The 27,982-nt window shown below is 39.2% G+C and overlaps 2 protein-coding genes across 4 annotated transcripts in view; both read right to left on the bottom strand.

Moving 5' to 3' along the window:
- Window positions 1–1,393: 1,393 nt before the first annotated feature.
- LOC132861633 (myosin phosphatase Rho-interacting protein) lies at window positions 1,394–16,481 on the bottom strand. Its single transcript, XM_060893200.1, has 23 exons — window positions 16,225–16,481; window positions 15,555–15,632; window positions 15,402–15,467; window positions 14,151–14,302; window positions 13,578–13,659; window positions 12,282–12,687; window positions 11,488–11,587; window positions 10,183–10,324; window positions 9,999–10,094; window positions 9,849–9,905; window positions 9,701–9,769; window positions 9,518–9,607; window positions 8,419–8,528; window positions 7,809–8,244; window positions 4,626–7,037; window positions 4,226–4,373; window positions 3,833–3,938; window positions 3,518–3,677; window positions 3,132–3,239; window positions 2,744–2,830; window positions 1,931–2,033; window positions 1,781–1,854; window positions 1,394–1,690 (listed from the first exon to the last, which is right to left on the bottom strand). Exons 1-23 carry the CDS (start codon window positions 16,345–16,347, stop codon window positions 1,628–1,630), a joined length of 5,268 nt encoding a protein of 1,755 aa, XP_060749183.1. The 5' UTR covers window positions 16,348–16,481; the 3' UTR covers window positions 1,394–1,627.
- Window positions 16,482–17,104: 623 nt separating this feature from the next.
- The window catches only part of eps8l1a (eps8 like 1a), a 12,877-nt gene continuing 1,999 nt past the window's right edge, over window positions 17,105–27,982 (bottom strand). For 2 of the 3 annotated variants that reach the window (XM_060893192.1, XM_060893188.1), the window contains exons 2-15: window positions 25,352–25,433; window positions 25,159–25,199; window positions 24,658–24,784; window positions 24,450–24,538; window positions 24,191–24,265; window positions 23,647–23,795; window positions 22,129–22,273; window positions 21,984–22,030; window positions 19,344–19,443; window positions 19,016–19,150; window positions 18,663–18,792; window positions 17,823–17,988; window positions 17,540–17,675; window positions 17,105–17,431 (exon numbers count right to left, since the gene is read on the bottom strand). In XM_060893192.1, the coding sequence (XP_060749175.1) occupies window positions 17,345–17,431; window positions 17,540–17,675; window positions 17,823–17,988; window positions 18,663–18,792; window positions 19,016–19,150; window positions 19,344–19,443; window positions 21,984–22,030; window positions 22,129–22,273; window positions 23,647–23,795; window positions 24,191–24,265; window positions 24,450–24,538; window positions 24,658–24,784; window positions 25,159–25,199; window positions 25,352–25,433 (1,509 nt within the window). In that variant the 3' untranslated portion in view covers window positions 17,105–17,344. The remainder of the gene's footprint in view (window positions 17,432–17,539; window positions 17,676–17,822; window positions 17,989–18,662; window positions 18,793–19,015; window positions 19,151–19,343; window positions 19,444–21,983; window positions 22,031–22,128; window positions 22,274–23,646; window positions 23,796–24,190; window positions 24,266–24,449; window positions 24,539–24,657; window positions 24,785–25,158; window positions 25,200–25,351; window positions 25,434–27,982) is intronic. The other variant, XM_060893189.1, reaches the window with a different exon arrangement.

Genomic DNA, 27,982 nt, shown 5'->3' with positions numbered 1-27,982 from the left:
TGTATACTATAGCTAGCTAACTAATTCATCTCAATATAGCCATAACAATATAAAAGCTTCTCTTGTATTTGAATAGGTCCCATAGTTACCAATGTTCATTTGCAAGTTTTCATAGAAAAAAAATATTGGCTTCTAATATTAAATGTATAAAGTGAGTGAAGGTTTAAAAGCAATTTGGGTGTTTGGATCAGCAATTTCATTTTGATCTATCAAATAACTGAAGGACACAGTAATATTTCAGTAGTGAAATGAGATTTATTGGATTAACAGAAAATGTGCAATATGCATCAAAACAAAATTAGACAGTTGCATAAATTTGGGCACCCTTGCCATTTTGTTGATTTGAATACCTGGAACTACTTACTGTAGCACTGATTAATTGGAACACACAATTGGTTTGGTGAGTTGATTAAGCCTTGAACTTCATAGACAGATGCATCCAATCATGAGAAAAGGTATTTAAGGTGGCCAATTGCAAGTTGTTGTTCTCCTTGACTCTCCTCTGAAGAGTGGCAACAAAGATTGTTCAACCAGACTTCCCTCTCCCCAGACACGTCCTCCAGCTCTTCCGGGGGAATACCGAGGTGTTCCAAGGCCAGCCAAGAGACATAGTCCCTCCAGGGTGTCCTAGGTCTTCCCCGGGGCCTCCTCCCGGTTGGACACCCCAGGGAGGTGTCCAGGAGGCATCCGGAACAGATGCCCAGAGCCAGATTCCGTGTCCGGGGATTGGGTCGCCGAGGCCCCTGCCTTCGACTGCCACCCAATCCACATTGCACCAACCCCTTATGGTTCCTCCTGCAGGTGGTGGGCCCACAGGAGATCGGCCCCACATCGCTCCTTCGGGCTGAGCCCGGCCAGGCCCCGTGGGGTAAGACCCGGCCTCCAGGCGCTCACATGCGAGCCCCAACCCCGGGTCTGGACCGTCACCTAGGACCTGTTTGCCTTGGGAGACCCTACCAGGGGCAGAAAGCCCCAGACAACATAGCTCCTAGGATCATTCAGGCACGCAAATCCCTCCACCACAATAAGGTGGCGGTTCAAGGAGGGGCAACAACAAAAATAATGTTATAGTAAAAGAGAAGTAAGCTATAAAATAACCAGTGCATATGTAAATGCAGGTATGAATTAAGTGTAGATTAGTCAAACGTCACTGGTCGGGAGGGGGAAATGATGGTTACAAGGGAATCCTGAATTTTCTCGTCTTAATACAAATGTTGAAACGCATCTGCATTGACTGAACATATGGTACAATGCAGATGAAAATACAGAGTATTTTTTCTGAAGAGATGGTGGATGAGAGAACATGAAAAGAACAACACGTCATTATGAAGAGAAAAATATACACATGGACTTGCAACTGTTTTCAGTTTGATTTTATTGAAAAACAGTCACGTCAAGAAGTGGTTAAATTTCAAATGAACTAAAAAGGCTAGAAAAATAAATTATAGCCAGTGTGTGACAACACAGATTAGGGACAGACCAAAGAAAGATCTCAGCATCAGAATACATCAAATAAAATAAATAAACCCCATTACCTTTATGTATAAATATTAGATTATTTTAAGCCCATATACAACACACAAAAATAGTGAAAAGTGCACAGATACAGGGACACGATCAGGTCTTTCTATTTCCTGCCCGATTCGAAAAGCTTCATTCTCTCCTGAACAGAGAGATGTTCTCTCAGACTCTGAGAAGGGAAACAAAAAGTTCAAAATCAGTTCATTCTCCTTTTTTCTGACATACAGTATTTTGCTCAAATAGTGATCAGGGTTCAAACCTTGGATCTGGTTGGCTGGTTTGGTTTAGTTTGATTCTTCAGGAAGTCAGGATTACTTCTTGACTTCATCACATCTATGGTATAAAACACACATCATTTAGGTCTGCGTGTTCTCATGGAGGATGCACGAGATTACGCGTGTTTACTCACCATAACTTTGGCTCCGTTGCCTGCAAGTCTCAGCACTGCACTTAAAGAGAGCTGGAGATCTGGCACCTGAAACGCTCAACTCATTCAGCAGCTTCTTACAATGCTGAAAAGCACATAATATTAAAACATCTAATAAAATTCAAAGTCTGAGGCTACAAAATCCAACAGGTCAAAAAAGTTAAAGGTGCCCTGCCACACGTATTTCATTACTTTTGTGGTAATGTCTGAAGTTTACCATGGACTCTAACATATTTTTGTGGAAAAAATGCCTTGGTTACCTTGTTTCAAGCCATTCTAGTGTGGTATAGAAAGCCTGCAGGAAGACTCAGCTCGTTTTGCGCCAGTTCTCATGAATATTCAAATGAGCTATGCTGCTTGGCTCCGATTGGCTAACCGCTAGGATATGAGAGCATGACTATTCATTCACCCAGCGCAATAAGTAACCTAGGCTAGAGGAAATTTGTTTACAATCACCTTGAATTGCGGCAGAATGGCTTCTTCACAAGCCCGTTAACGTTCAGCCATCCTTGCTGTATAGGAAACTCACTGAGCTACACGAATTCTGGGGGCGCGGTCTCAAGTGGGAGAGCTCATGAATAGTAATGAGCTCAGTCACTCTGACGTCAGAGTGACCAGCTTTTCCAACTGACCTGATTTCTCCCCTTATTTCTTTTAAGTGGCTAGAACTGACCGGGGAGGTAACAGGTCGTTTTCAAATTCACGACACAACACAAACACATATGGATCTAACACATATCAAAAAATACAAGTAAAAACGGTTTTGTGTGGAAGGGCAACTTTAAGAAATCTTACTCTGTTTGCAGCCTGTAGCTCCTCCTTTAGTGAGCTGATCTCTTGCTTCAGACACTTAAGTTCTGACTCCTTTACTCTTAATGCCACCTAAAACAAACATGCATTTGGTTTATTTTTTATTTGCAGCCTTTAATAGAATCTATCTTTAACCTTGACTCAGGGGCTAGATAAAATATTAGTCCAAATCCAATATAATGATTGCTATTCGCAAAAATAATATTTACCAAAGCACTATTATAACCAGATATTTGCACCAGGAAACATGCATACTCCCAATTTAGAGAACACACACACGTGTAGCAGTCATGCCAATCACTAAGTCACCGGTTTAATTGCCGTTAAAACTTTTACATATAGCAAGTGTGTAAATAAAATAAAGGAATTTTACCTCCAGCTGAATCACATCTTTGCCCTGAGAGAGCTCCATTTGCTCGATTCCTCCATTCACACAAGATTGCATTTGGGAGAGTTCAACCACTAAGTGCTCATTCAGCTCCTAGGGTATAGAATCAGACACACACACACCCCCCCCAACCCAATTTACCCCGATGCACTAAACATGGATGTTGCTTTAAAGAATCAGCAAACCTTTAAGACCCAAACTATTACATAAGCAGACATATACATTTACTAATGTGTAGCATATAAATAATGTCAGTATTCCTTATTACAGTACAGCTCTGGAAGGTTTTGCAGGTTGTAAATTGGCCTTTGAGAACAATATCATCTTATAACATGTCTGAATGTCAACATGTTTTCTGTCGAGAGATTTACTTGATTGCGTTTGTGAAGTTTCTGGTTTTCTCTCTCTACAGAGCTCAGGGCCTGTCTCTCGGTCTCTATGGCTCGATTCAGGTTTGCATTCTCCAGGCATTTCTGCGAGTATTGCTCAGATAACACTTCCAGCTCCCTGTGTAGCAAATCCAGCTCGTCTCTAAAACAACACAAATACAGAAGATTCCCGAGTTTCCGGACCTTTAATGACCAAGCATTGTTCCTGATGAATATTCCATTGAACCTTCAATAATACAATTAGATTTCCTGCAATCATTTGCCAGACAAAGGCGACATAAATGCAAACACACTTACTTAAATTGTGCACGCAGCTTGATGATGTCCGTGCCGGCTCCCCTCTGCTGAACCTTTTGACTTTTCTCCAGTTCCTCCTTGTGAGCTTTACGCATGGCCTCAATGGCTACACACGCACACAATAAATCAATATCAATGATCCAACAATGGAATTGTGAACCAGTAATGCAGAGCAGTTAAGGACAATGTACGAGTTGAAAAAAAAAAAAAAAGTAGTGGTAGTAGAAGTAGTGCCTGACAATGTGGAGTGCACATTGGCAAGTAGTCTAATCAAGGAGCATTGATCAACCCAACAGCGCTTTCTGGGTGAACAGACAACAAGTCTAAAGGTAGTAATACTTGATCATAACTACCCAACTCAGCAATGAGTATTATGATATATTGGTCTCATACCTGCAAGTGTGGCATTGGTTTCTTCCTGGAGAACCCTCTCTTTCTCTTCCAGCAGCTGTTCCACCTCTATCAGGTGTTGCCGCTGCATCTCCTCGATCACCCTCTGATGACTCTGTTCCATGCTGCTGAAGCCAAGTTCACAGGTGACCTAACGCACAAGCATGGAAAAACACAAATACACACAGTAATGCAATTCCAAACAAATCCCAAAGAATGTCTTCTGGACTGCAAATCAGTTGCTCTACGTTGGTATTGGATTGTACACAAGGTTGGTTAATGTACCAATAGACATCATTCATTTTACTAATGGACTGATAATCACATTGCACTGAGCCAAGATGCAGCTCATATCTAGTCTCCATGTCAGAAAAATGTAGTGAGTACCTCCACAGATGAGTACCTTCAGTGTCTCTAGTTCCTGTTCATAGGCCTTTCGCAAAGCGTTTCCATCTCCTCTGCGAAGCTCATCTTCCAAGCATCTAACCTGCAGCTCCAATTCACTGATTCTTTCTTTCATAGCGGTCACAGAAAGCATTTCCTCTCCATTAATGGATTCCGTCAAGGTCACAGTCTGTGACTGGTTTTCGGTGTAGTATCCATGGAGACGCCTCATCTCTAATTCATGGAATTGCTGAAGATCCTGGAGCTTTTTATTAAACTCTGCCTCTAGTTGCTGCACTTCTTGTCCCTTTATCTGGGTATCGGTCTCTGCTGAGATGCGTGCCAGCTCAGCCACCTCTATAACCACGCGATCCTCACGTAGCTTTTCCTCATAGCTCTCATTCTGTTCTTGCAACATGGCCTCCAGCCTGCGGCACTGGCATGCAGCCTGCTCCTGCTGGTCTTGCAAGAGACGCACTTTGTGCCTCAGAGCAACATGTAGTTTGCATGTAACATATGCTAAAATGGCCTGGAACAACACAGTCCGGAAAAGGACCGGAGAAATCCCAGACAATCCCAGATCATCTTCTTCATCTAAAGGATGTAGCTGCTTGGAGAGGGCCTGGAGGGAACAGGCCTGTGCCTGCAGCTCTACCACTAGACTGTCTTTGTCCATATCTACAGGGCAGCATCCCTCCTTTTCATTTTTACTTTCTGGCTTACATGGAACCAGTTCAGGCAGGCTGACATCAGACAACCAGAGTCCTGTTTTAGAAATGGTCTCCTCTTTGGCATTAAGAGGAGTAACCCCAGACCCAAGACAGAACGGGACTTTAAAGGCCTGTGACCCATGCTCTTCCTTTGTGTTGTGTAGATGGTTTGTGTATGTTAGGTATGCTAGTTCTGCTTTCATACACATGCTATAGATCTCACGCTCATCCAGTAAGCACCCTGCCTCACCCATCTCTTGATAGTATGAAAACAACTGTGAGTAGTTCCTCATGACTGGCCCGTCAAGCCTCCCATCACAAACCCCTCTAAGGGCCTTGGTCTGGAATTGCAACTCTAATAGCCCCTCTAGGAGGCGTTTGCTGGGATGCTCTAGTGCAGAAGCCATCCTCTGGATGACTAGTGCTTCTAAGGACAACATCCTGCTAGTCAACCCTTGAGATAAAATCTTCTCTGGACTCATACCATTGTCTTGCAAGACATCCTGGAGATCAACGTTAAGCAACTTACTAGTACCCAAGTTAACCTTAGTATTAGTAGCAATCGTTTCCTGTATGATCCTGCAATGTTTTCCATTTGGACTGTCATTTCTAGCACCTGGTCCAAAAGACTCATTGGGTATCTGCACACGCCACTGATCAACTTTCTCAGCATTAACCTCATCACCTAGTTTTTGCTGCTGCTGTCGGAGCTGCAATGTGATCTCCTGAAGCCTCTCCTCTGTGTCACACAACTTGCTCTCTAATGCTTGTATTACGGATATTACTTGTTCTGATTCATCCCCCTGTGCAACTGGCTGTTTCTTCAAATCAACAAATCCAAAATTCTCGACCTTCTCTCCCTTGCATGGACCGACCTGAAGATGCTGGTTGAAGGCATGTGGCTGAAATATGCCAGTCACTTCCACGGTCACACCTGAACAACCCATTTTGAGTAATAGTTCTTGTAGTTCCTGCTCTTTCCTATTAAGCTTTTCTTGTTGCTGCTCTAATTGAATTCTAAAGCGCTCTTCGCACACCCATTCGCAGTTTTGCAATTTACCGCGCACAAACTCCAACTCCTCACATACTTGCTCGTAGTTATGCTCCATATCATAGTACAGGGTCTCCTCATTCCGTAGCCGTGCCTGTAACCTACTCATTTCACTGTCCGATTCATCTAGCTGGTTTTGCAGCTCTTGGCACTTTCTCTCCAGCTGCTCTACCATGCCCCCTGTTGGCATCTTTTGCAGCATCGCTTCCGTTTGCATAAGCCTCTCCTCCAGTTCCTTCCCACGCTTCTCTGCATGCTCAAGGCTATCATGGAGACTCCTCCTCTCCCGTTCCTGACTCTCCTCAAGGAGGCGCAAGTGTCTCTGTACACGGGCGTCTTTCAGAGCCTGCGCCTCCTCCGTAGCCTTCAGACGTCCTGAAACTTCATCCAAAGAACTTTGCAATTCCTTCAGTGCACTCTCTCTTTCCCTTAGGATACCTTCAGCTTTCTGCAGTTTTGTTTCAGTTTCATGTAGGAGGTCCAGACTGCCACTCAAATCAGTCTGGAGGTGGGCCTCAGACAGTTTGTAATCCCTTGCCTCTCTCTCACTTCTCTCATACATTGCCTTAAGTTCTGAATGGAGTGTTTGAAGCTCAAGTTCCCACTGCCTTTCTGTTTGTACTGATCGTGAGGAAAATGTGGCTGGAGCTGGTATGGTGTAAAGATAAATCTAAATAGAAAGAAAAAAAATTAGCATACTGTATAAAAGCTATGCATAGAAATATGGGACCTACATGAAACAAATGCATCTAACTCTTAAAATGTTCAATGGAAAACCTTAAATAAACACTTTCAATCTCAAAAAAAAAAAAAGCTTCTAGGTTCAGGTAGAGACCCTTCAGACAGGTAGATCCACTAACCAGGGGAAAATAAATAAATAAATAAAAATAAAAAGAGGTAAAGTAAATTGGTTGTTTCTGGCATTCTTCAGTCTGTCCATCTTCCTGGGGCACTTTTATTGCTAAATATTCTACATAGAACCTTTATCACACAGTCTTTGAGTAGAACCTCTTTAGACAGGTAGATTAATAATCAGTAAGAGAGACATTAAAGAACCCTTTTAGAAGCAAAAATTCAAGCTCATTGTTATGAGGTACAGTAAGTTTGCTTAACTTTTTTTTTTTTTTTTACAATGAGGTTTCAGCTAGCATCTGTATGTGTTCTTTTGGTGGTCCCTTCGCAGGGACACTTTCCTTTGTAAAGTGTGTTTTTTTTTGTTCTTTAACAAAAAGGGTTTGGAATAAAGCCTCATTGGGATCCCTAAACAATTCTAAAAACCCTTTGAGGTCCTTTTAGAAATGCAAGTAAGGATAATATTAACATCATCCCCTCTTATTCCTCAGCCCTACATAGACAATTCTGTTTAATTATCAGAATTTATAATTTTACAGTAAGTTTACATTTCATTTTTTGAGGATAGGAGGACTCAGGATGCATTTACCTCTTTCTTTTCTCCCATCTGTGTATTAGAAGAAAGGTCATTGAAGACATCCACACCATCGACCTCGGCATTCTTCTGATCAGCCGGTTTATCGGCGAGAATACTGGATCTCACCATGAGTGGTGAGGAGTCTGCAGGCTTTGTATAATGGGAATCCTGTGCCGTCGCGGTATGCGACACCGTAACGGAGCTTGCAACAGGTTCTTCAGGAGATGGTGCAGGTGCAGGGGGCACAGAGTCCTCAGAGACAAACTCTGAATCTATTTCTGACTGCCTGCTGAGTGTTTCCCTTTTCGTCCTCATGTGATTAAACTCAGCCCAATCAAAGGTTTTGTAACGCCCCTCTCGGCGTCGTTCTACAACACTGCTCCTCTTTTCCTCCTCTGAACATGGAGGTTTTGAAGCCATGTCCATTGGCACCTTTGGAGGAAGTGAACTGAGAAATGAAAAAAAATAATAATTCATAACTTTGCATGCATAGCACCATGGAAAAGTAATAGTCCAAAATAAATAGTGGCATCATCTATGAGTTTAAATAATAAAACCAAAACCTTTTTCTTTTTAATATGCCTTCAGTAAACCAAAATGGAAGACTTTAATAACTATTTACCATGTAACATCGGGGGCAACAGATGTCTGAATATTCTTCATAACTGCCTGAATCCAGTTCCGGCGAATTCCATGGGTCATTGCACAGAGTGTAAAGACTCCATCTTTAGTCTGCAAGAGGATTACAGACATGAGCAAATCTAATACTTTTGTAGCTCAATAGCCACTTTGAGTGCAAATATGTGCACACTGGGGTATTTTAGGGCTGTATTGCACTGCATCATACCTACAGAAGTGGGGGGGAAAAAAAAAGGAAAAAGAAAAAGATACTCTACAAAACATCTGAAAGATCTGCACACTGACCAAGGAGATGTTAGCCTGCCTGAAGTGGTACAATGTTTTGGTACCATTTTGGTCATAATTTTTTATGTCACATATGACTGTAAAATGGAATGAAAACATGGCCAACTCCTTAAACTAAGTATAAATAAACTAAACTGAAGAGAATTCATTAAAAATAAGAATATATATATATATATATATATATATATATATATAAAAGAATATAAGGATTTAATGTGCATCTAAAAGTGCATTGCGCAACACGTGCATGTGAGTTTCATGCAGTAACAGTAAAACAGCAGTATGCAGAGTGCCAATGGTATGACAGAGACTCTTGATGGATCTGTGAGGTGGACATGTCCATACTGAGGAGAATGAAGGCCTGAGGGAGGGAAGAAGCTCCTAGAATAGTATACAGTGCATTTAGCCAGGTTAAGCCAGCTGATCCATTCTAGGTAACGTTAAATTAACTAGAAACATTCTTCATTGACAGTAACTTAAGAGAAATTGAGGGCACTAAGCCAGGGCATCTTTCAAGTCCCGGCAAGAGCATTAGTAACCAGCTCATCCATCATAAAGCTCTTTTGGTTCATTTTTGAGAACTTCCTAGTGACTATTGGCTCCATTAGGAACATGGAGTGCTTCTAACGTATAAAAGTCTAAAAAGGTCTGTAGTTCATTCCACTGAGGTTGTGATGCAATTTCGTGTGGTTCAGTAATGTCTTTGATTTGTCATTTGTGTTTAAAACAAAACAAAACGTTAAAAAGACACATTAGTGAATAATTCCCCACACAAAACATGTATGTGGAACACTTGCATGAATTTGAAAGCCATATTTCTTCTGCATAGGAAAGTCTGTGATGTCATAACATGTGGACAGGTTGATCTCACCATCTACGTCTGCAGCCTGTAATAAATCATATCAGAGCAGTAAGCACTAGTGGACTAGTAATCTTTTATACAAGAAGGAGGGAAAAAAAGACACCATACACAAACATACCTCTTCAGCCACTGAATCCCTGTAGAATCTTAAAGCCTGGTTAGTAAGAACAAACCAATGCTTCCTCCACTAGAACAAGAGGAAAAGATAAACAACACATTTAAAGCTTGAGACATTTTTCTCTATTATCTTCATACACTCTTTTTACCTTTCCATCTTCTCCCAATCTTGTCATCCAGCCCTTCTTAAAATTTATCAGGTCAGGCTGAGAGAAGAAGAGAAAAAACTAATCACCACATGGATAATACTTGCTTGTTTAACTTCAGCAGCAGTGCAGTGTTTTGTTGGCTGTACCCACAGTGTTCGTGTGTTCTGCCAAACTGCGCTCCAGTGATTTGGAGCGACGGCATTTGGAGGCACAGACACCAGATTCACCATGACCACGAGCGAACACCTGCAGAAAAACCAAAAGCACCACCAAATTTCACAGCTTCTTCCCAGCATCTCACCTCAAGCAGGATGTAAACATGTACGCGTGATACCCGTGTCCTGCTGCGGTTCGTTCTCTCGTCTTCATCGCATTCTGCAGCGTAGCAGGTGGATATTGACGAAGAGGAACACAGCTCTATGGCAGGCATATGCATCTCATTTTCCTGCTCAAACTGACTGATAACCTGCGATCGCCTGAAAATACACAACAAAATGGTTTTTGGTTATGTATAACAAAAGGGGCATAAATTGTCCCATGCACATTAGGGATGTTTACATGTGCTTGTTTTCTTCAATCCAGAGGATTTGCTCTGATTGAAGATATATAAATATTGTAAGATTCAAGCGTTTACCAGGCAAATTATTTTCATATAATTACCCCACATCTTAGTTATATTGAGTGCAATCTTTGAGGTGTTTAAATAAAAGCTATTTACTCTGAGCAAACAATCCAATTACTAACATGCTATTTGGCTGCATGTAAACATACTGATTGCTGCTAAAGTTAAAAAGCTTTCTTTTATTTTTCGATAATTCTACAGCTCGGATAATAGGTCCATAATATGTTAGTGTGTCTATAGTATCTTACAAATGACCTTTATTTTAAACCTGCCGCAAACAGGTTTACAAGAATGTTGTAATTGTTGATCTGGTGAAGTTTCATTTATTTTGTTAATTAATAACATCTCTAGTGCTAGTGCTTTAGTTCAGCGGTACTGTATATTGGTGTTTTCACCACGAGAAAGCCTTACATAGGGCTTTGTAATTTTTTTTTTCAGTAGCTTTACAAGTTGCAAGTACTTTTCAAGGTGTGTGTTATATGATTTTTTTTTTAAATCACTAAAAAAAACACTATAGATCACATGCTGCTGTTACAGAACAAGTCTGTCCACGGTAACTCTGATGAAGTTCTCTCTCTCTCCCTCTCCCTTTCATTCTCTATACCTGCGTATCTAGAGAGATAAAGTGAGAGAGAGAATAGCAATTTATTAATAAGGCTATTACTACATCAAATGTTGCGTATAAGTGTTCTAGAAAAATGCTCTACATCAGCAAATAAATAGCAGCTACTTCTCTTACCTGCGCTGTTTTCCGAAAAGACGGTACACCTCCTCTCTTCCCGGGCTGTGTGTTCTGTGCGTTTCCCCTCTTCCACGCCTGAGCAAGTGCGATCCTGATGCATGTACCTGCTGCTGTCCCTTCTCTTCCATTACACTAATTTTCTGCCCCTCCCAAAAGCCTTATCACACCTTCAAACCCACTGTTAGCACTTCCCAGAGACCAGAGCCTGAATAATTGTGGAAGTTGGAAAGTGGAGCCCACTATGTAAAGCAGTTTCATGGGTGAAACGTTCACACCTGTAGTCCTGGTCAGGGCCTGTCTGCGCGTCCTCAGCGTCGGCTCTTGTTTTCTCGAGCGATGAATATCCACTATCTATACCTTCACGCCTCTTGGTTGCTGAGAGAGTGAAAAAGACAAACCACAAAAAATTAACTCAGGCATTCCAGCCTACAGTATGTGCACAATTTCCTGGCAAATCAGCAGGCTGGGCCATCCTAACATCCTGCAATACAAAGACAAATAGCTGGCAACGACACACTTAGTGAGCATCAGCATCTTCACAACAACTCATTTGGATTGAACAGACAATGCGCTATAAATGGATAGAAAATACTAATAAATAAATTCACTCATTGGTGTAGCGAGTCACTCCATATTTGCAGAAAAGTTCGACTTTTAGTTTGTCCACAATTGAACATGAAAATGAAAAGTGAACAATGTGCGGTCACTTTGTCGCTGAAAGTGTGCGTGTGAATGCAGCAGTGTCTGGTATAAATTAGGCTACTAGTCTGATTACAGTTTTTGGAAATAAAACTATTAGAAAATTTCACAGAAGGGTACAAGGGGGAAAAAAAAAATGGTACCAATAAATAAATAAATAAACAACAAGCACTCCTGTTGACATGTGACTGGGGGGTGTGGTATTTGTTTTAAAGCCTCAAATAAAGTCCGTTCATCCGTTTGCTTAACAGATGAACATCTACGGTGTGGCACTGCATTACGCAACTAACACTCAATAAAGCAGATAACAAAAGACAAAAGAAACCCACATGGCCATCACATTTGATTGCATTTCTGTTTCTGCTCTTACCGTTTGTGCTGAAATGACTGGGTAGATGACTAAGCGTTGAGCAGAGGTAGGAACTGATGAAGGAGGTATTAGGAGAGCTGGCATGGCTCATTCTGCTGCTCGAGCAGACTCCTCCTTTCTCATTAAGCTCCTGGGGATCCTCTCGAAGCCCCACCTCTGGAAAAGAAGGGATTGGACAACCTACCTCCACTCCACCCATATCACTGCCACTTGTGTCTTCACCATCACATAGATTTACATTAGTAGCTTCAGCACCGACCCGAGTGTTTAGATCTCCACAATAAACACTTTCGTTAATGCTCTTGCTGTAAACGCTACCAGTACTGAGTTCAGGGCTTCTCTTCTTGGTGCTGCTGCTCTCAGACACCTTGGTTCTATCAGGTAGTGTGTGCTTCTTTACGTTATGCTGAAGAAAGGATAGAAAGAGCGCAAGGAAGAGAAGATAAAAAGATTGGTTGTTGCAGTTAGACCACAAAGCAACATAGTCCTAAGCTTCTCCATATTCTTGGTGAGATCGTTAAAATTAATTCCACTAATGTTCCACTAACCAGCACTTCACCACATGCACACAAGCTACTGGGCATAATTAATTGCATGTCAGCCAGACAAACTGCAGCTCTACACATTAACCTGCTCTTCTCCACACACACACACACACACACACACACACACAAAATGGTCTGTTGTCAGCAAGCAGAGGAAGAAGTCTGAGAGAGACGTAAATCAAGCAGACAGAGATATGTGCACAGCAGTTAGAGGCATAATTAAACTGAAGTCGGGCTTGGAGGTGAGTGTTTAAAGGGCCAACTAGCTAAACCTAATACACATTTTTTAAACAATATCATTTTTAGTCCTAATCTCATAAATTCACTGTTTCAATTAACAGATTTTTGCCCTCAAGAAACTTTTTTTTTTTTTTAAAACTACTTTTTAGGTTGCCACAAAACCCCAAAGATTTAAGGCTCAAATAGAAATAAAATCAAAAAGGGAAGGTCAAGACAAATGACTGAAAGATTTATGATCATTTGGTTATAGTCTCGGTCTGTAAACATTGCTCAAACAAACCTCAGCCCAAAAAAACATTTATTGGATCCTCAGGTGTGCAATTCCTCGGAACGGACTTCAGATTTTAAAGCTGTCCTCAAAAATCTCTTCGTACAATCCAGCTCAACCTCACTTGAGGTGAGTGAGACATTTTATTGGCATGTTAGATATTTAAAAGAGTTGTTAGACAGCTACCTGCTAGTAGGATACATCCTACTATGCAGTAAATAGTTCTGAAATGTTAACACATACTGTGTATACCAGTGACTCTAGTCTTCTCTTCTTGTGGTTTGTTTTCACAGCATTCAAGTGAACAAGCAGGTTTTCTTGCCACCTAGTAAGAACACATGCAAAAATAATGAAGGCATGTTAACAAGGTCAACCAAAGTAGTTCATGTTTATTGCCATTATTATTCTTCATTTCAACACAATTCCCAATAAATACTGAATCATTGCAACCTTTAGTAATATTTATTAGAGCTCTATCAATGCTAATGCTAATATTTAGAGTATGTGCTGGTTTTCTGTTACTTCTGCTGGTGGAACAGGTCTTATATGGGGGTGAAGTTAAGGAAGGATCCTAGACAAATTTTTATCAATATTATGCACTAAACAAATAACATCATATTTGAAAGTTATGATAAAGGAAAACAAGAAGAGCAAAATGACTAGATCTGTGTAGATATTGTTGCAATCCAAGCTTTAGAACCAATAAGAAAGGGAAACACTTGAAATTTTTCTTTCCTGCATCCTCCTTCATGTATAAAGTCATTCTAAGAGAATCTCCTGTACAAATGCTGTGATTATGGAAACCGCAGTGTTTACCCAGTGATGTTCTCTGCATTCTCTGCTCTTATATAATAATCTCGGTCACTGAAACTAAGGCGTAGACTGTTGCAGAAGTTGGTCTGGGATGAGGCGTCCTGAACAGCACTGCACTGACTCATGTTTACACTGCCCTGGGGCAGAGTACCAGGCTAAAACACACAGTCACAAGACAGTCACAACTTATTCTACTATAACAATCCGTTAACAAAGATTAGTGGAAAAATTTTTTATATATATATATATATATATATATATACACACACACACACACACATATACAGTATATATACACATACATACAGATACAAGTCAAGATCTTCAGTATATGAGACATCAAACATAAGAAATGTCTGATGTCTGTGACTAACTGTGGGATGGGTGTTAATGACAGGTGGGCTGTTTTGAGCATTTTAGAAGAATTTTCAGACAAACCTCAAGTTATACAGAATAGTGTGAAAAACAAAAAACAAAAACAAAAAAAAAAAAAAAAAAACTTACTATGAGTGGTTACTATCAGTTTAAAACATCTTGCTGAGAAGAGAGATCAGAAGAGAAGGAATAGCCACTAAGCTCAGGTGGTCTGAGCTTTCAGGAAGTCTAGAGTAAATCAATTAATCTACAATCGTGAGATAGGTGAGCTACAGCAGTAGATGATCACGTTAGGTTCTACTCCTGTCAGCCAAGAACAGGAAGCTCAAGCCATTACAAGCAAAGGCTCACCTAAACTAAGATTAGAAAAAGTAGAAAAATATTTAATTGCCCAGTTTTGACTGACAGGAGTTGAACTGGAGGTGGTCTTCTGCTGTTGTCACCCATCCACCTCAGGGTTGATGTTTTGTGCAAGCCGAGATGCTATTCTGCTCATCACGTATGTAAAGAGCACTGATTTGAGTCACTATGGATAGTTTATACCATTTTATACCATTATGCATATTCTCCTCTGATCTCTGATCAACAACTCCTTTCCACCCACTGAACTGTTTGCTCACTCAGTGTATTTTGTGTAAACTCTAAAATTTCAGGAGGTCAGCGGTTTCTGAAATACTCAAACCAGCCTGTCTTGCATCAACATCCTAGCTACGATCAAAGTATTAAATTATTCTTCATTATAAATATTTGAATTAACTGAAGCTTTGAATAACTCTGCGAATTGTGCTGCTTCCACATGATTGGCTGATTAGAGAATTGAATATACATACATGTGTTCCTAACAAATTGGATAGCGAGTGTTCAGTATAGTTATAGTACCATTTCATCCAGAGCGTAATGCAGAAGCCCATGCTCATACAGTATGAAATATCGTCGCTGCCATTTCTGTGGTGCAGAAGGTAAACACACATTTGGTAAGGTAAATTACTACAAGTGAAAATATCTGCCTAAAGACACCATGAGATTTCTTACCCTGTTCTTACGGGCAGGATTCAGAAAATCAATACCCTCTGGGGCTAGAAGAAGCCAACCAGCTTTGACAGGTTTAGCCTGCAGAAAAATAAGTGTGTGAGTGAGGTCCAATATTTGGGGAAATAAATTGTTCCTACCACGACATTAACCCTACAATGACAGCATGTGTGCTCTGGTACAAGTGTATCCGGTGCAGCTGGGGTATTTAATCACTTTCATAACACTAGTGGGTCACATCACTGCTCTTCTGAGGATCAGCCTGCTCACTGGTGTTCCCCTTCCAATGATGAAGGGAATATCAGGGAGCTGAAGGATTTTGCACTATGCACACCAACAGATGACTAAAATCCAAGATTTAAATATTCACTTTGAATTACACATAATCTGAACGCAACTCCTGTACACGCTTACAAATAGTCAAAATCAAGCATGCATGGTTAACTTATTTCCTATTTACCGGTTTATTCCAGATCCACACCACTCCTTACAACCGGATCATAATTTAATTCGAATCGTTCTAAACCGGATTAATTGAGACGTTTACATGAAGGTTTTTAAATCGGATTATTATTATTATTTTTTTTTTTGGCACATGCAAACACGTAGATCATATTCAGTTCATATCATTCAAGCCAAAAAAAAAAAAAAAAGAGAGAAACGATTCGCTTACTGCGTGTAAATCGGATTCACTGAGTGTGTGTGAATCCAAGGTTCTGAAGCAGTTCTGGCATTTTCTCCTGTTAAAGATGTTGGCCTGGAAGCGGCGACAGCGGTTTTCTTTCGGATTGAACATCCTGAGCAGCTTCTGTTGTTTTGTTTTTTTGTTTGTTTGTTTGTTTTTTCCAAAAATCAGCAAATTTTATTCATTCAAACAATTAAAAATAAATGGTATCAAATCAAGGTGTGTTTTGCATGTTAAAAGCCGCTAGATTGCAGATCCGAGAGGTTCTGGTGGCTGTTAAAAGTGACTTGATTCGAAATTCAAGATCGTTTTAAAGAAGCCGAGAAGTTGCACGATTAATAATAGCCACAGGTGATAACAGCGCGTCACGTGACGTCCTCCATCTTTTACGTCACGTGTTTCCCAGCCCTGGTGCTGCAGTAGCCTCAGTCCTGCATTAACACTTTTTTTTATTCCCCTTTGTTTACTCTGTGTGTTTCTGAATGTGTTCACTACAACCTACTAAATAACAATGAAATAAAAATATAGATATAAATAAAACATTTCAAATAACACACACTTCTGGCCAAAACATGACCACATAAAAAACAAAACTTTCACTCACAATTTCTCATAATATAAACTAATCTAAAGAGCACAGAGTAACAGTAACCAGAACAGTAATCTGGTTATTTTATATAATATGTGTATGTGAGTTTACTGTTAATGAAGGTAAACTTTTATTAATATGAACAAAGAAGAGAAAGCTCCTGATATCTGGTCGTGTGTGTGTGTGTGCTGATTTATACTTCAGTCATGATCTGGAAAAGATTTTACAGACAAGAATTTAAAAAAAAAAAACAGGAACAAATCTCCACTCTATAGAAAGTACAGGATGTGCTCGATAGTTTATTATTTACACTTTGTTTTTTACACAAGATGTATTTTCCATGTACAAAACAAACACCCACATAAGAATGGTTTCCACGTACATAACAAGACATATTAAAAGCCTCTTTTCATGCAACCTTTACTCATAAACCTTTTCTGTATTTTGACACTGATACACATGAATCATGTTGATGCCGAAGTCAAACCCAGGCGTGTGTGTGTGTGTGTGTGTAGTGAATTAAAATTCCCCCCCCTCTACGCTGGGATCCACTTTCATCTTTTGTTTTCTCATCACTGCCTCCAGCTCGGTGGTATTTCTTTCAGCCTGAGAGAAATAAAAAGAGCAAATATTCTATTCCACGTATTACACAAAGGACAGAATGATGTGTATTAAAAAAATATTTCTAGCAAATGTGTGTTTGTGTAAACAGACCACCTCAAGCTGGGATTTCTGCACTGTGATCTGGCTGTAAACTCTGGCCCCCTCTTGAGGAGAAACCTTGCAGAGCTCCTCTTTATTCAGAGAGAAGAGCTGAGCTCCATCAAGAACCCCCAAACTGTTCACTGTCCTAAGAGAGAGAGACAAAGAGACAGACTTTAATCCTGCACATTTTTTAATGACTGGTAAATTTAACTTAAGTATAAAGAGATACACATTGCCATATTTGGCAGGTTTTGCCTGGAGCGCATGTGTGTATTTTTAGAGAAAGTCTCACTCATTTCTGAATCCTTTGCCTCTGAGCCACTCCTGTACCTCAGCCGGAGACGAGTGGTAGTTGAGAGGTACTGTAGTGTCACTGGCCTTGTTAATAACCGGAGGCCGCACCGATCCTGGTCTCCCATTAGCCAGCCGCTGTACAAGCTCAATATTCATGAGCATGGCTGAGCATAGAAACATATTTGTAGACAATGACAGGTTATTCAGTGCTTATGAGTCATGGCACTACATAGACTAACTATACCTGACAAAGAATTTACTGACCTTGAAGGAAAACTAGCACTGAGCAATTTGTGCTGACCATCTAATATATGCTGCTATTTTGAACATTTATCACATTTCTACATCCAATCAGTTGGGGGTTAAAGTTCTTGCTCAAGGGCCCAAGAAAGGCAGATTAGGAATAGTGGGATTTGAACACATCACCTTCCGATTTGTAGCCCAACATTTTACCAGTGAGCATTTAATCTGTCTCGGAGTCAAGGTTTAATCAAATATTTAATATTTCATCAAAATTTATTTCTCATTTAAATTTCATTTTGAGTTTAAATTATCAATAAATGGAGCATCAATAAAGTAAAGTGGACTATAGGATGAAAACCAAAATTAAATACTGCTTAGAATGCCATACTGATTATTTTAAAATACAGATTCAAATTAATTTTGAAATGAATTAACAGATAATCATTTTATTTCATTCAGATATAGGTTCTTAAATATTGCATATCTATCTATCCATCCATATCTATCTATCCATCCATATATCCATATCTATCCATCCATATATCCATATCTATCATATAAAAATACTGAAAAATAATAAATGAATAAAAATAACCTCTCTCGCCGTCACTTCCCATTGGTGGCATGCTGACACTGCGGGGCTCATTGTCGACGTGGTCTCCCCCTACAGAATTGGGTACCATGTATGAAAAGCGTCCAACTCCCATTGGAGACAAAGGAACATTCTGTAGAAATGGAAGTGTTGAGTTGAATGTAAATGAGGGAAATAAAGGCAAAATATTTCCTTCTGGTTAATATTAGAGTCATTTCAAGTTAGCTGGCATCATCATTGTGACAAGCTAGGACATTAATAATGGGATAAGCAGACATTTTGGGCCCCAAAACCACAAGAGGGTCCTGTAAGAATTTAGTGTGAGTGTATTTCCACAGACAGTAGTGTAGCTTCACCATTGACGGCTTGCGCATTACAACACCGTAGTCTTGGTCTGTCTCTTTGACAGGCTCCAGGATATTAGACGGAACAAAGCCGATCTGGTCATAATTGTTCCTACACTTCCACCACCGCTTAGATGAATCCAACACCTAGAAGAATGCGAGATGAAAACATTTCAATAGACATTATATTGTAGTGAAGGACTTCAAGGAAGGTTTGTAGCTGATGTTGCAACTGATTACAATGAAGTCATATTTCCGTTTATAGCATCCAGCAATCTTGGCAAACAGATTTTCCTGTCTTTAAGTTCGTCTGTAAGCTGAATGTGGCTAGTGTGTGTACCTGAAGAGTTTCTCCATGCAGCACTGAAAGCTCACTGCTGTTCCGAGCCACAAAGTCATAACTGCAGCGGTACAGCTGGTCAGGAAGTGGAATTTCCACACTGCACAAGAAATATACACAAACATACACATACAGTGGTGTGAAAAATAACACAAGTAAACACAACATGCAGTTTTGAAAATTAAGGTTTGTATTATTAAGGGACAACAAAATCCAAACCTATATGGCCCTGTGTAAAAAAGTGTTTGCCCTCCCCTGTTAAAACATAAATTAACTGTGGTTTATCACACCTGAGTTAAATTTTTCTAGCCACACCCAGGCCTGATTACTGTCACACCTGTTGTTTGCAATCAAGAAATCACTTAAATAAGACCTGACTGACAAAGTGAAATATCTTCGCTGTCGGGCGGAATCCTCATATCTCCAAAACCGTTATTTTTCAGGAAATGAAAAAAACGCCGTACCTTATTTGCAGTGCACAGTGTTTAGTCCGCGTTGCAGTGGATTGTCTTGCGCTAAATTCCTGTCCTCAGACGAGCACCAGAACTAGCGGGGGTCAAGATTTTTTTTTCTTTGAGCCCAGTGTTTTGAAGACATTTACCTCAGAAGACGTGTTGATTCGTTGCGACTCTTATTAAGGAGAAATATGCCACGAATCTCTCCCGCGGAGTGAGGAAGAGGTGGATAGTTGAAGTATCCAATGGAGTTATGAGATTTGCACTCAAGCTATTTTCAAGACTTTAGATTGGTTAATAACGTAAAAATAACAGACCCACGTGGGGACTGACCAATAGGATCGATATGTGAAAAAATATGAAATTGACCAAATCTGGACATACGAGGTTTCCACCCAACAGCGACGATATACTAAAAGACCCACAACAGCAATACATCATGCCAAGATACAAAGAAAGGCACAAATGAGAAAGAAAGTAATTGAGATCTATAAGTCTGGAAAAGTAAGAGCCATTATCCACAAATAGTGAAAACATGGAACAGTGGTGAACCTTCCCAGTTGTGGCCGGCCAACCAAAATTACCCCAAGAGCGCAGCGACAACTCCTCCAAGATGTCACAAAAGACCCCCCAACAACATCCAAAGAACTGCAGGCCTCACTTGCCTCAGTTAAGGTCAGTGTTTATGACTCCACCATAAAAAAAGAGACTGGGCAAAGATGTCTTGCATGGCAGAATTCACCTGGAAGACTTGCTGTGATAAATGGAACCATGAATTCCAAAAAATACCAAAAAAAAATCCTGAAGGACAATGTGCGGCCATCTGTTCGTGACCTCAAGCTGAAGCGAACTTGGGTTCTGCAGCAGGACAATGATCCAAAACACACCAGCAAGTCCACCTCTGAATGGCTGAAGAAAAACAAAATGAAGACTTTGGAGTGGCCTTGTCAAAGTGACCTGAATCCTATTGAGATTCTGTGGCGGTTCATGCTCAAAAACCCTCCCATGTGGCTGAATTACAACAATTCTGCAAAGATGAGTGGACCAAAATTCCTCCATAGCTCTGTAAGTCTCATTGCAAGTTATCACAAACGCTTGATTGCAGTTCTTGCTGCTAAGGATGGCCCAACCAGTTATTAGGTTTAGGGGGCAAGCACTTTTTCACACAGGGCCATGTAGGTTTGGATTTTGTTTTTCCTTATTTGTGCTATCTTTGACTGACTAATATTTAAATTTAAACAAAATACAAAATCCAGAAGGGGCAAAGACTTTTTCACACCACTGTATATATCTGTCACCCTGGTTATGAGAATACAAGTTTACAGATTATACAACGTGGTGTTTCAAATGGCAGACCATGTATACAATTTGTTTTAACCTCAACAGACTAAAAAAGTAGTACACAAACAACAATGTTTACTTGGTAAGTCCTTACTAAGGTAATACAGTTTATACTGTAGTATGGTTTTGTTAAAATGTTTTTGAAGAAATTACCTCATAATAAACCATCTACATAAATAAGCTAATGTTTGCTAACAATTATTAGCAACGGTTATCTAGACTGTTTTGTTTATTTTTCTTGTAGTTCAGTTAGTTATCAAATAAATACAGTTTTTAATATTTTTCTCCTCAGAATTTCTTTAACACTGATTGTGCTTCATGAGACAGAAGACAAAGTTTATGCTAGTTAATGGTGCTAATTTTGTCATTAACACATACATTTTCTCAACAAGATGCAAAGCCAAAGTCTGTGTTTCTCTGGTGCTTTAATATAGCACTTTGACTTTAACCAATACATGTTAACAACTTTTAGGTTCAGAGAAAATCTAATCTAATTGTATTCTGAGGGAACTTTGTGTTTACCAAATGCTAAATGTCACATACTGCCTACTATTACAAGGAATATTGTATTATGTAATATACTTTATGTGCTGGTTGAATTTACAGTACCCTGTACACAAGTACATACTTTTTAAGCATCTGTATGCATATACTGTACAGTATATGGAGCTTGAGCATCTAACAGACAGTATCTTATAGCTATTTATGTAAATTGTGATTTCTGTATAGCTTATCTGTTCTCACCTTGTGAGAAATTATTTAGTATTTAAATAAAAGCCTGGGTTAAAATCTAATCAAAACAGGATGAGAATTGTGTTTAAGCTTTCCTATAGTCAGTTTTTACCTTTCATCTGTGAGCTGGAGAGGTGATGAGGGCGGGCTAAATTCTGACTGAAATGACAGAGCATAATGAATTCAGTAACTCAAAAATGTTATTCTTTATTGGGTGAAAATGTAAGTTTAGATGTGTGTGAGTATGCGTGTGAAACCTGTTGACGTTGCAGCAGGGCTTCCTTTTTGTTCTGTGATTCAACAGGATCTTCAAAAGCCTGACCGTTTGCATCAAAGGCATCAGGCTTCCAACCGTCCAGAAACACTGGTGCATACGGGTATGCTGATTTAGCATGCTGCGATCTGATTCAAAAAAACACACACGGGCACACGTTTTTACTTTAGGATACCATGAGATCTGTGATTGTTTATATTACATAGCACAGTCAGACACTGAAGATATAATATAGAACAGGCCGAGTTTTAGTCCGGTTCAGAAAGCTTATTGAGGTTTCCTGGGTGTGACGTGTATTAAATTCGTCATTTGGCAAACTTTTGTTGTTTATCTCTCTTTAGTCATCAGAAATTGTTGAGTCATACAGAGACACACACCCAAGTGTGAATTAGACGCTCTGCAAACCATTCGTTATATGGACAGACAGGCAGCAGCCGATTCGGATGAACTGATACTCAACAACAAAATATTATTCTGTAATTCTGATAATCTAGTAAAAACAAGAAGTTAATAAACAAATCATCCAGTTAAAGTGAAATTAAAGGAGATGAATTGATAGTGTATAGATTAGAGACGCTTTTATTTGGCACAAATACATTACAGCACACTGAAATTCTTTTCTTTAAATATCACAGTTTAGGAATTTGGGGTTAGAGCACAAGGTCTGCCATGTTACAGCACCCCTGGTGGAACAAAGGATTAAGTGCCTTCCTTAAGGGGCCAAAAGTGGCAGCTTGGCAGTCCTGGGGCTTGAACCAAGAACTTTCCAAATAGACTGTAAAGACTGTTACAGAATCAATCCAAGTTCAGTGTTTTAAATATAATCTATTTTAGGACTTCTGAGTATCAAAACAGAAAAATGTTCTCACTTTTATTGTGAATTCCTGGTGCAAAACTATTTCAAACTACAATCCTACTAACTAGGCTATTTTGTCTGAAGGGAGGGACTCTTCCGTCTCTCTCTCTCACGCTCTCTCTCTCCTGTCAATCACAGTAACTGTGATCTTATATAAAAAAAAAAAACTCTTTGTAAATAAGTTAATGCTTGCTACCAATATTTCAGTGTTAACTAGCCTGTTCATCTGGCTTGTTATTTTCTCGTGGTTCAGAAGAACATATAAAAAATACCATTTTAATATTTTTTCTTTAACACTAAACTGTTTTTGTGCTTAATGACAGAAGATTAATTAATGCAAGTGTTTAAAGTCGACTATCCAAATAAAGTGTATCCCTAAAGAGCCCAAGTGTGTCATTACACACACTTAGAAAAACATACAAAAATGTGGTTCTATTTACATCACAAGCACACATTGATTACATGTATTTTTGTTGAATGTGTATCTTTAAAAAGTTATATCTGTTTTGTGGTTTGAAACAGACTGTGGGGATTTGTGATGTGTGCTGTCTGGGGTAATTATAGTTTTTGCAGCCATGCTTAAAATTTCTGAAAATGAAGCATGGTTTGTGTGTGCCGAAATTAGTCAAAACCTGTAATACTGACTTTGCCTGAGTCCAGTTGGGGCCCAGAGAGCTCCACAACTCTCTTTCATCCTGCATGAGATTTTGCTGCAGTAGAGAAATGGCTCCATTGGTCAGTGCAGGACTGGACACGCCGGCTGCCAAGTCAGGACCGCCTGTAGTTTTGACCATCTGGCAACACACACACAGTACAGTATTTCTATATATATATATATATATATATATATATATATATATATATATATATATATATATAAATAAATCTATCCTCCTTTATTACTTTTCTTGTAATTATATTGCTGGTCTATTTTTTATTCTATTTAATGTTTTTATATGTTTAAAACCTTGTTAGTTGTGTGGGATTTCCACACAGTAAATGTTTTGGGATAGCAATGTATGTTCATTATGCTGCTGCCACATGAATGGCTGATTGGATAATTGTTAGGACAGTGAGTGTCTAATTTCATCACAGGAATTGTTTCCCAGGTCGATGCAGAGAAGATGAGTACATGAACAAAGACCTGTTTGTTGAAGAGATTTTCTGTGTGTATCTCATGTGCACTAACCAGAGCCAGAGGAACAAACAGGTGATGCAGAAGCTCCTTTGAGGTTGGATCTGCTATGTCTGTTTTTAAACAGTCCTGAAATAGGAAATAACATACTGATATATAAACAACACATACTGTACTGTAGCTTGGCTCAAATAATAAAATAGACAATAGGATAATAATAATAATAATAATAATAATAATAATAATAATAATAATAATAATAAATCAAAATTTAAACACTTTCAGGAGTGACTGAGATGAGACTTTAAGTTACCAGCAAACTGAATGAGTATTTAATCTTCTGGAAAATGTCCACAAATTCTTGTTCAGATGGAGGGATTACTTCTGTTGTCATGACATCATCTATAGCACAAACACACACAGATACACACACACACACCACAGTAATTATATCAAAATGCTGATTGCCGTTTTTGCTCATTTTTAAATGTCCCAATCCCTTGGTTTCACTCCTCACTTACAACCCTGCTTCTTCTTCTTGCTGTTCTTTTTCTTTTTCATGTCCTGTAAAGTGCGTTGAGCATCAGCTGCCTGCTGCAGGTGGGCCATGAAGCGCTCTACGTCAGAAATGCAGTGGTTTAACAGCTCCTGAGAAACACACATTATGCTCGTTACTGTGCAATTTAATACACACTCACTTACCTGGCCATTTTATCAAATGCACCTGGCCTATAAATGCACTTTGTTTGTGTACAATTATTGAATGAAAGTCCTACATACTGTACACCTCCACCCTGTCCATCAATGAAATCATTCTAAGCAGATGGGTCGTTTCCATTGATGGATGGGTTAAAGGAGGTTAAATACATGTACATAAAATCTGATAGGCTATAATTAGTAACTCCATGCAAGTATTTACAGAAATTGAAATAAATCCATACACCATTAACACCCTTCTTGCCCAATATCTAAATCTGTGTATATCTGTATTGTTTATGCATTGGCAGCTTGTTCATACACACCACTTCATGTTCTGGATGTCGAACTCTTTCCTTCTCCTTCACTGCAACAAAAAAGGTGCTTAAGACTGGAGCACATTTTATATTCATTTATATTATTCAAAGATTATTCAAAGATTATATTATTCAAAATATGAACAGAATAATAAAATGTCCCCTATCTTGTTCCTCAGCCAGTACAACAGAGCACACACACCTCGTGTATAAATGGGCTGACCGTCTTGAGGTAAAGGCCTAAGTAAAGAATGTTTCCTGGGAACAACCGCTGGGGGATTCATCTGTGAGAGGAACAGAGAGATATTATTCAAACAATTTTATTGGGAGTGAGTTGTAAACCAGCCACCGGTTTTATCCTGTCATACACAACGTTCCAGAAATATCAGATGTGACACTTATTATACCGCAGTAATAATTTAAATACTTTTTGGGCTCTTTAAATACTTTTGGGCTCTGGGCACCATTAAATACTTAATGGTGAGTGGAGTGGTGCATGATAATACTACTGCTAATGCTATTATCAATGTTACTAGAAATTGAGGTAGTTGTAGATGTAGTAATAAGAAGAGGAGAAGGATTAGGAGAAGGAGCCACAGAAGTAGTAGGAGTAGCATTAGTAGAAGAATTAGTAGTTGTAAGACTAGTAGGAGGAGGAGGAGGAGGAGGAGGAGGAGCTGCAGTAGTAGTATTAGTAACGGTAGAAGTGGAAGAAGAAGAAGAAAAAGAAGAAGAAAAATAAGTATTAAGAGTAGGAGGAAGAGTAGGAGCTCCAATAGTATTAATAATGAATAAAAATAATAAAGAGGCAAGTATACTACAAGACTCTTCTCTGTACTGGCACCAAGGTCCGGACAGCTGAGTCACTGGCTATTTTCAAGCGGCGGTTGAAGACCTACTTCTTCAGGAAACACTTCAACTAGCACTTCTTTCCTTATCTTTTGCATTAAAAAAAAAAAACCCCTTTGACACTTTTTCATTGTAACTTTGAACAAATGTTTTAAACTCATGGTATCTTAAGTATGTAACCTAGTGAGCCAGAATTAATGTATCCAATGTTAGAGATTTAAGCACTTATGTACGTCGCTCTGGATAAGGGCGTCTGCCAAATGCTGTAAATGTAAATGTAAATGTAAATGTAATAATAGAAGAAGAAGAAGAAGTAGGAGTAGGAGTAGGAGGAAGAGGAGGAGCTCCAATAGTATTAGTAATAGAAGAAGAAGAAGTAGTAGTAGTAGTATTACAATTAGGAGGAAGAGGAGGAGCTCCAATAGAATTAGTAGTAGTAGTGGAAGAAAAAGAAGAAGAAGAAGAAGAAGAAGAAGAAGAAGAAGAGGAGGAGGAGGAGGAGCTAAAGAAGTAGTATTAAGAGTAGTAATAAGGGAGCTGTAGCAGTAGAAAAAGAAAAAGTAGTAGTATTAAGAATAGAAGGAGGAGCAGCAGCTGTAGTAATAACAATAACAGTGTGAGTAGTAGTAGTAAAAGTAGAAGGATAATAAGGATAGTAGTTAGTAGAAAGAGGATGAGGAAGAGGAGGAGATGAACTTCAAAAATGAACTTCTACTCTGTCCTCTGTCCTCTTCCTCCATCCTTCTCCACTATAGCACAGCCAGTGACTGCTTATATATCATGTGATTGATTGGTGCTCAGAGTCTACAATCTGTCTGAATGCTTTTTGGTTAAACATTTCATAGCATGCTGTTATAGCAAAACACTCAACATCAGCATTTTCACAGTAACCTGAGCTGCATCACATGTGCGCACCGATGATTATTTTCCTCTCGCAGCATACTATGGCGTTTTATTTTGTAATAAATGCATAATGCAGTATACACGCATGTGGTCTCTGTCTGTTTGTATTACTGTCTGTATTTAGTCGTCCACTAGATTAACCTGAGCTTTAACAGGAATGTTTTTAGCTATTTACTTGTTTATTATATGCTTTATGAATCGAGGTGCGTGTGCTGGATCACAATCAAGATTAAAACCTGCTTTTCTGTCATTTCTCTGTTCGAGCACTTCCTAAGCGATGTTATCTCGATTACTGAAACCTTCCTTAAATAAAGAAACAGCAACTCGATCTACACAAGATGTGACACAGAAAATAACAGGCCCGAATCAGCTGGATTTATTCAGGCTAGAGAGCACAAACCGGTGCAGGGTTCAAAGAATTTGACCTGGTGTAAAATGTCTGGTTTAGATTTACCGTGGAATGTATTTTAATTATGTCATAAGCACCAGATTAAAGTCTAGTGAAACTATACAGTCAAGGCTGTAATGAAAGTTTCTTAGGCTTGTCCATGATGTCATATCATGAAGCTACGTTATGCCTTTTCTTTGTAATCGGACACTATAGAGCACCTTGAAAGATGTAAGGTTTAGCAGTAAGTGTGTGTCGTCTTATATGGTTGTTTGATGAGATATTTGAGAAATGGGGTTGGTGGAAATGATCAAAACAAATGACGAAACTGTTCTGGTTTATAAGCTACATGTAATTTCATGTTCGGCACATTTAACATTGACAGGTTTTTTTTTTTTTTTTCACAAAGGTTTTTGCGAAGCCAAAATCGGATCAAAATTACAGTAACAGTAACAGTATGTTGTAGCACAGTTCCCCTCGTACTGAAAACGTTTCAGTCCATAACAATACATCCTATACACATCCATATAAAGTATCTATAGCTATATCTATAAAACATAAGGCAGTTTTTCATCTGGTGGTCATTCAACAACCTAAAATGAATTTTAGATAGTTTTGCGGTTACAGTTTGGCTTTTGAATTACAATTACAGACATACTGCTTTAAAAACATGTCAATGAATTGAAATAATAT

This window comes from Tachysurus vachellii, chromosome 18 (genome assembly GCF_030014155.1).
Source record: "Tachysurus vachellii isolate PV-2020 chromosome 18, HZAU_Pvac_v1, whole genome shotgun sequence".
Classification (NCBI taxonomy): domain Eukaryota; kingdom Metazoa; phylum Chordata; class Actinopteri; order Siluriformes; family Bagridae; genus Tachysurus; species Tachysurus vachellii.
Note: the sequence above shows the minus strand (reverse complement) of the source record. Positions and strands in the feature narration are given on the sequence as shown.

Bases quoted from the DNA above. Each gene is read 5' to 3' on its own strand.
- LOC132861633 (XM_060893200.1), bottom strand. From the start codon at position 16,347: ATGTTCAATCCGAAAGAAAACCGCTGTCGCCGCTTCCAGGCCAACATC. The intron at 12,688-13,577 runs GTATGTGTTAAC...TCCTTTCTTCAG, and splicing joins TAGAGTCACTGGTATACACA to CATAACGTAAAGAAGCACAC. The intron at 10,325-11,487 runs GTGTGAACGTTT...GTGTATTTTCAG, and splicing joins GGCCCTGACCAGGACTACAG to GCGATCGCAGGTTATCAGTC.